Source organism: Montipora capricornis, chromosome 10 (genome assembly GCF_036669925.1).
Source record: "Montipora capricornis isolate CH-2021 chromosome 10, ASM3666992v2, whole genome shotgun sequence".
In the NCBI taxonomy this organism is placed as follows: domain Eukaryota; kingdom Metazoa; phylum Cnidaria; class Anthozoa; order Scleractinia; family Acroporidae; genus Montipora; species Montipora capricornis.
The window spans coordinates 40,034,974-40,043,763 of record NC_090892.1 but is presented as its reverse complement, the minus strand read 5'-3'; the positions used below and the strand labels follow the sequence as shown (position 1 = coordinate 40,043,763).

Here is an 8,790-nt window from a genome sequence, read left to right as displayed (position 1 = left end):
CAATGGACCGCAATTCATCTCTGGAGAATTCCAAGAATGCTGTGTGAAGAATGGAATTGTGCATCTCAAGACAACCCCGAAATGGCCCCAGGCCAATGGGGAAGTTGAGAGGAAGAACGCCTCCCTAATGAAGAGAATTCGCATTGCCCAAGCTGAAGGGGTCGACTGGAAGAAGGAGTTAAGAAGATATGTGACGAAATACCGGAGTATTGATCACACCACCACTGGTAAAAGCCCTGCTGAATTGTTGTTCAATAGGAAGATGACAGGGAAGCTGCCAGAGTTGCATGCTGATTGCCATCTAGACCTAGAAACTCGGGATAGAGATGCAGAGGTGAAGGCAAAGACCAAATCATATGCAGACAAAGCAGCGAATGCTAAACCATCAGATATTGCAGTTGGTGATCAAGTATTACTAAGACAAGAGAGAAAGGACAAATTCTCAACACCGTTCAAGCCGACGCCATACCGAGTAGTTAGCAGGACTGGCAACAGTGTCATAGTAGAGAATTCAGGCGGGACCCAATACTCGAGAAACACCTCAAATGTAAGGAGGTTTATGATGGATGACCCTGTGCCGACACCTGAGACACCATCTGGTAGCCCAGATGGAATTGTGGTACCCACCGCAGTACCAAGCCAAGTGTTAAGTGAACTGACACCAGCAGTACCTGCCACACCACAGAATTAACCTCCAACCAGGAGTACACTGTCAGCACAAGCAGGTGCAGAGAATGGAAACGAGGCAGTTTTGCAGGCAACAGTACCTAGCACGCCAGCAACACCATGGTTGACTCAGAGGCCTCAGAGGCAGAGGAGACCTCCAGAGAGTTACAAAGACTATGTTTTTAAATAATGAGCTGATCTCCTATGAGATCTTTACTGAATGGATAAATCAAAGAACTTAAGGGTTTTGTGATTGAGAACATTGTGACTTTGATTTTAAAAGTGTTGTTAGGACACTCCTTTGGAGACAATTTGAACTTTTGACTTTGTCGATATGTGTATTATGTAAAGACGTTTACCTTTTAAGTTGAATTTGTATGCGTTCTGTTTTTGCTCGAGTTCGAAGGATTGTTGGTCTTTGAGTCCTCGAAGAAAAGGAGGGATGTCGTGTATGTCACATTTCGTGCATGTATATCATGAAGTAGAAAAGGAGCAGTGTGGAGAGAGAAGAATAAAGAGAGCACATGGTTGACTTGTTTTGTATTCCTTCGGAACCAGTTTCACTTCTCCAACTAGTTAAATCTCCTCTAATTTATGTACTAAGAGGACACGACAAACACCACAGCTAGATGTTAATTATCTTTGAGTCGATTTTGATGAGGGAGGAAAACCATAGTACCCGAAAGAAAACCCTCGAGTCAGGTTGAGATCGACTGAACCTCAGTTCCACATGCAGCCCAGGGCCAGAGTTGAACACCGGCTCGCAGTGGTGGGAGGCCCGATAAAGAATCACTAAGCCACCCTGGCTCCCTATATGTTCTAATTTATGATGACAATTTTATTCTTTCACAATCACTAGACTAGTGGTTAATAGTTCCTAAGTGTGATGAGTGGACATCAGTGACGAATGATCGAGATACTGATTTGAGGTAACCATCTTATGAAGAGGAAAAGAAGAAAAATAGGAGCCTTTTTTTACTCACGGTAGCATTTTAACCCAGTATTCCGTGGGGTCGTCAAATGGAAGAAGGCAGCGAGTCAGTCATTTACAAAGAGGCAATGGTAGAGTAGAAATCATGACCGCCGAGGACAATTCTATTTGGTGGTCAGTACGGATTTCAACCCGAAACATCCACATGCACTGGACCACGCTGCCGGTGCTTAGGACATTGTTTTGTGGGTAACTCCGAGTCTTTCGTTGTGAGTGAAATTCACTGATAATTATGTCTAACACAATCTGACTGGAAGATTTAGTAGCCAAGATTGAAATAAAGTGCTCGGATATGTAGAGGTTATTTCCGGTAATTCAAGGGATTTTTGAGAAGTGCCTCTCCAGCAATAGCGTCTGTTTTTTGTTGGTTGAAGCAATCCTTGTCCTGAATAATGGGGCAGATGAGATGCTTGTCAAACCAGAGTTCCAATTGTCTTTTTCCTGAAAAGGATGCTGTCATATCATTTACACTTCGTTTAAGATCGATCCGTAATCCTGGATTCCCTTCGTGATCCCAAATTAGAAGCATTACGTTTCTCTTGAGCATCGTTACGTATTATTACCCTTGTTGTCAACGATACCTTTAATGTGCTAATTTTTGTTCATTCTTTAGTTGCGTTCCCGTAGCCGTCGTCGTCGTCCTTGCGTAAGCTCTGTGATATCCCTCGTGGATAACAGTACGATGAGACGCCAAAAGCAGAAACGTTTCTTATCCAAATAAAGGCAGTAAAGAACGAGGACAAACCTCTCCATTATGACCTGGATACTGCCACTATGAAGTGGAGTCGTTAATTATATATAAGGTCATTTCAATGATATGATTGGTGGAAGTTTGAATCCTAATTCAAAAGAATTACTAGTCAAGCTCCAAAACTGGAAACTGCTGCATACGCGTCTTACGTAAAAGAAATTTAAATTTAATTCAGACAAGGATGAGGCAGAGGCAGTTATTTTTACAGTGTGTTTACAGGGGCAGTTGTTATGATTCCTTATAGAGGCCATGCTGCCTAGGCTCCTTGTAAATTAAAGACTGTCTAAAGAGATGTTTTCATCACAAGGGCGTAGCATCCATATACGCACGTACGCCCGTGCGTACAGCTCAAATCCGGGAATCCTTATTCCATGGAGGCATTAATTTTTAAAAGTCATTATAAAATCGGGCCAAGTTTTGTAAATTTCAAATTAACTGGTGTCTCTCTGTGTGAGTATTTCCAGTATCTTTTCATTAACACATACAGGCCTTGCCAAACGGATCCAACATCATCCAACATTGTTGAAAAGTTGCGAACGACAACGAGGTGGCCAAACGAATGCAACGTGTTGGGTCCAGCATGTTGGACTCAAGGGTCTGGAACTAAAATCTACCTAAAATCCTTAGAAAACAAACTCTCACCCTTTTGGCGTTTTCAAGTTCCTTTTAAAGTTATCAATAGAGTCACTCTCTCTCTCTCTCTCTCTGATAGCAAGAAGACGGATGTTCCAGAATCTGAGAACTGCAACAGCAAATGCGCGGTCTCCGGAGGTCTTGCACCATGCAGATGTGAGGAACCTTGTGAAGACCCAAGGCGTCACTGCGTAGGGAGTAGCGTCCCGGGGTCTAGACTTGCAAAAGGTCCTGCAGATACATTGGCGCCGTGCCCCTGAGAGCTTTGAACACAAGAAGGGCTATTTGGTCGAAGAGAGATTGCATGCTAAAGCTTTCGTCGCTCAGATATTCAAGACTTGGCTCGTTCACCATTCTAAAGCTTTAACTGACGTGGCAACGCGCGAAACAGAAGCATCGAATAAACCATCACCATGATAGCCGTGATAGCCATGATAGCCTCATGATACAGATACATATGAGCCGCATGATACCGATAGCCGCAGCGCAAGCGCGCGTGCAACCCTGTTGAATGTGATGGCCAAACAAATGCCACAATGTTGTTCACTCCTTAGAACAAAAGAAACGTTGAATGATCATGGTTGAAAGACGATGTTTGATGCAACATGGTGGCCAAAGGAGTGCAACATGTTGGATTCAACAATGTTGGATGATGTTGCACTAACATGTTGGACCCTTTTAGCCAGGTCTTAACTCCAAGAAAGGTAGTACTGGACGAAAGCAAAAAAAAAAAAACCTCTATCCTTCGAGGCCCCCACACAGTGTCAGTCTTATCACCAGACCCCAAGTTCTCGGTTAATTTTAAAAGAAATATGACTATGATGATGATGATCCCTCTGCTTGCATTGTAAACCCTCTCTTTGTGTTGTAGCTTGCTGAAGAGAAAACTTGACAGATAGGTAAAATAAACAACTAACTACTGCATTTTCCTTCGCATTTATTTATTGAAATGTCCTTCGAAAATAGTGGGAAATGGCATTTCCGAGACCCTAAATTTCAAAAATTTCAGGGGGAGCATGCCTACAGACCCCCCTAGTTTGGAGCGCCTTTGGCGCTCGAAACATTTTTCGTGTGCGTACACCTTCAAAATCTCACGCTACGCCCATGCACCACCTGGAAGAATTTAATATGTTCGGATATCTAAGCTGAAAATTGAAGTGTCCGAAATGTTTAGGGAATGATATCTTGCTTAAACGCTAGCTGAACGTTACCTCCTAAAAGCTACCCAGTGAACCATTTACTCATCTGAAACTGCTAGGTGACATTTTTAACTACCAAAATGTTTTCCTGGCCGACAACGTAAGGGACTTTTTTCCCTTGTTGCACAAATCTTTATGTTTTGTATATGTAATGGAACTACATCCTGTCCAATTTGGAAATAATTTGATGAGAAAAATTCTGAGGACAGCCAAAATTGGACAAGGCCGTAGACCGAGTCCTATTTGGCAGTTCGAGGAATTTTTTAATCCACTTTTTTCGCAATTGGACAAGCATGTAGTCCTGTTACCTATTAATTATATAGCTAGTCAGTTGTAATTGGGCATTGCTCAGTCAAGCTATTATCCTTAAAGAAAGGCAAACTGTAATATTGTGAACTATTTTTATTTCCAAAATATTACCTGAACTTCAGAGGAATACTTCGGCTGCTTCGCTTAAGGCACGAGAGACATTTTTTTCGCTTTCCGCAACCCTGCGCCTATACCGAAAGTAGATGAGCTGCTACACAGCATGAACGGCTCAAAATTTTTCAGCAAGCTCGATTTAAAGTGGGGATACCCCAGCTGGAACTTAGTCGAGAGTCACAATTTAGGGTTTTGCTGTTTTTAGTTTAAAAAAATCGATTTGAGAAAAAGATCTGACGCATATATTCCGAAGGTGTATCCTCACAGTCTTTGACTCCTGACTGGATACATTATAAGAATAGCGTAGTATTGCGGCTTCTCTGTTGCGTCAGGCACATACATATGTGAAAGTTTCAACTTCATCATAACTACGTCCAATCTAGACAAAGTAATTCTCGCACTCGTCTGGACAATTTAAGACATGGTCTCTCATAGACACCTGAAAAAGTAAGGTGTCTTCAACGGGATTCGAACCCATGAACTCTGCTCTACCAACTCTGCTATGAAGCTACTCAGTTGGGTGGCATTGAAACGGCATCCCCGAGGTCATGGCTTCCGATCCCTTTGAAGCCATTTACATTTTTCAGGTGTCTTTCGTAGACAGTTGCTTAAATTGTCCAGCGACAATGCTAATGTATCTTTTTGAAAAATGTTGCAAGCCTTGTCATCGTGTTCACTTAAAAGGTTCAATTTCTGAAATGTCATTAACTTTCTGTTGGTGTAAGATGGATTGAAATCTATACAGTCTGGCCGTGCAGGTAAATTAACTTTAAGGTACTCACAGGTGGATAACGCAATCTTTCGTGAACTTGATGCTACTAATTTTTCCTCCCTGCAAATTTCTAACGAAAATACAGTTAGAACAGTTTTTAGGAGAAACATATATAACCAGATCGATTACGTTTAGCGTCTAGCTAAAGTCTTGTCATTTATAATAGAGATCTACAATCAAGTGGACAACTTAGTATACATTGATAAGTGGTAGGTATGTCGCTGAAAAATTACTCTACTATCAAAAAAATTCTTGGCTAATATCTGGTAAGTTCCATGCTGTGGAACAGGCCACTTGCGGCAAGGATTTTCATGACGTTTCAACAAACATCCTCAAGTTAAATTTTCACGGCATACACGGGAAGCGAATATGTTTTTTGTGTAGTCGAGGGCATCGCATGCACTGCCTGTCTTGCCATGCATGCCTAGCATTGCAAGGGGTGAGAGTGCATAGCAAACAAATGATGGGTACCATATGACGTAGGTGGGTGACTGAATTAAGAAAACAATCGATCAATTATTTTTACATTACACTTTTTTATTGCTTTTGTTTTATTTAAGTTCTTTTGTACATTTAAAGTCAGGTGTAGAAGTCCTGTGTCACACATGTCGTAAGACTATATGCATAACCTACTTTTAGAGTGTTCTGTCCTCTATGAATCTGTAAATCCCGTTTACAAAAGACTAAAGATCGCCTTAATGGTGAGGCAAAGGGGAAAAGGAAAACTTAAAAGTAAAAGTCCAAACCAGGATATGAACCAACGATCTCTGTAACACCGTTGGGATGTTCTACCCATTGACCAACTAGTACCCCTAGAGATCTACAATTGTAGGTCGTTTATCAAGGTCCTAGCTATAGATAGGCATTGTTTCCCGCTGGTCTTTATGCCCACAACTGATTTTTAAATGCAACTATTGATGTTTAAGGTGTAATGGTCAGTTCAAGCCAGTTTACAGATAATGACTCAAATGTCTTTGCGTTAATACTTACATAACAGGTGTGATATTGCTGCTACTATCAAACGATCCAAAGTTGAATGTTCTTAGCTTCGTCCGTATCATGATGCTGTAGAAGATATGACTACTTTGAAGGTGAAATACTCAATTAGCAAAATCAAACCTTTATCGTGATATCTATCGTTTTGTCCCACAACCGAGTTTTTTTATATTCTATTTAAGAATGAGTGTCATACAGCCTAAGTAACTTCAGGTGCACTGACATTTGAAACAGTATGACATTCTCTGACTTACACTGTTAGATTTTGGTTTTGGATGGTGAACACCCGCTCTCCAATTGTGTTGATGGGGTTATCAGAAAGCATCCTGTTGGGGAATAAAAAAAATAATCAAGTATAAGTCGCAGTAGTTTCTTTACAGATTTAAAGTGAGATGAGAGACAAGAATCTGAAAAGAAAGCAAAAGTAACAAACAATTTAACGTTTCGTTATTTGGACGCACAAGAAGCCGCGTATAGCTTGCTTGAACTGATTGACGTACACAAATCGAAGATGCTTTAAATTCCTGAAGATCCCGTTAGGGATTGCTTGGAGTTTGTTTTCACTCAGGAGTCTAAAAAGAAAGAAAAATGCGATTGAAACAATGGCCTATGCACATTATGTTTCGAAAGAATGGCAGGGGAGGCAATTCAAGGGAGTCGAAAAGGGATAAGGGACAATGCAATTGGTTTTGAGAAAGCAGTTCACCTAATTCTGTTCCCTCGGATAGTTAAAAGGGTGTGGTATGGTCAAACCATGCCGTTAGCTTGTTATATAAAATATGATGTATTTCACCAGCCTTACTTACAAATAATTAATATTTTCAAGCTTGTCAAAACTTGCATTCGTCAAAAGAGTTATGGAGTTATTCTGCAACAATCTAAAAAAAAAAACAAAAACAAAAAAAAACAGATAAAGATTTTACAGTCATGATAAATTGGTTTTCATGCGTCATGGCTGAGGTAGTTAACCTCAAGGTAAATAATGTAACAGAGTGGGTATTGAGCTCCTAACAGTACAGTTTTGAGATATTTCCGGCTCGAGCCATCAATGGATCAATATACAGACAAATTTATCAATAAATAATCTTATGAGAAAATAAAAGAGAGATCCCTTTCAAAAACTAGAGAAGCAAATTAATTGTTCAAGAATTAAGCCAGGTGGCATTAAGGATCGACTGTGGTAGTATCGCAAAAAATCAAGAAAACCACGCACATGTCGTCATTCCGTACATTGCGCAAACGACTGCACTTCGTGAGATGAGAGTCCTATGCGAGGACGTTGATGATGTAGTAAAAAGCTTCAATTCTACCATATATCCGTGGGAACGACTTTCATTTTCAAGTTTCATAAATTAAAGAAGACCCTTCTCCTTGGAATCTTTTGACAATTCATTTTAAAAGGTCTTGAAGGCAAACTTATCCAACGTTTTCAGCCACTAAGTAATAAGTAAGAACTACCCCTAGGGCCACAGATATGATTTAGTTGTGACGTCTCTAGCGCACTGGATAGCTGGTTGGTGAGGGGCTTCGGATGAGTCCATGTTAGAGCGCACCATCACCAGTTATTCAGGGTCAAGTGATGTTCATGTCATTCCCAAAATGGTGGACAAATGAGAAAGGCGGTAGAAGTTGTTAATTATAATGCCAAAACACTGGAATTGTTTTGTTGCTGGTTGCTCTAGCAATTTTACTAGCAAGTTAGATTGTTTAACTTAGTTAACCTTAGGGTACCAGAGAGGTTAGTGAAGGAATACGATGCGTTCTTCAAGACCGATGGAAGGGTTACCCAATGATTTTGCGAGACCAAATGGACGTGCATGAAAAGATGGGTCATACGCGTTCTTTCTCATAAATACTCTTTCTACTGGCATCATCTCCCGTTACCGCGATAAATATTTACCGAGTCATATTTCGTTCTATGTCGTAAATTAGTAAATTTTGCCAAATGAAAGCTAACTGTTTTCACCATTTTAAAAGGGATCAGTACAGTCGGTTTTATTATGACAACTTATTTCGCAAAACTGTAATTCAGTTCAACCCTCGTTTCTTTTCAAAGATATTTTTAACCAGTGGACATCACGCCTGCAAACTTCTCCAGTTGTAAACTTTTTTATTTTTACTTTTCTTCACGCGTTTCGAATGGCTAAATTTCACCTTACCAGGCAGCCGAGTAGTACAAGTATGCTTGTGTTTACACCTAAAAACGAATTAATAAATTTTGCATTTCGTAAAATACACACCTACGGATTTGCCCATAAGAATTACAAACCTTGCAGTTATACATTAGGAAATAGGCGAAAATTGTTTTTGATAATTAAGCATGATATAATCTCAGGGAGCCCACATCTTTTGGCAACGT

The 8,790-nt window shown here is 40.4% G+C and overlaps 1 protein-coding gene across 1 annotated transcript in view; it reads right to left on the bottom strand.

Moving 5' to 3' along the window:
• Window positions 1–7,875, bottom strand: part of LOC138020808 (uncharacterized) — a 69,095-nt gene extending 61,220 nt beyond the window's left edge. The window contains exons 1-4 of the mRNA XM_068867729.1: window positions 6,932–7,875; window positions 6,686–6,757; window positions 6,426–6,500; window positions 5,446–5,505 (exon numbers count right to left, since the gene is read on the bottom strand). Of these exons, the coding sequence (XP_068723830.1) occupies window positions 5,446–5,505; window positions 6,426–6,500; window positions 6,686–6,756 (206 nt within the window). The 5' untranslated portion in view covers window position 6,757; window positions 6,932–7,875. The remainder of the gene's footprint in view (window positions 1–5,445; window positions 5,506–6,425; window positions 6,501–6,685; window positions 6,758–6,931) is intronic.
• Window positions 7,876–8,790: the final 915 nt, after the last annotated feature.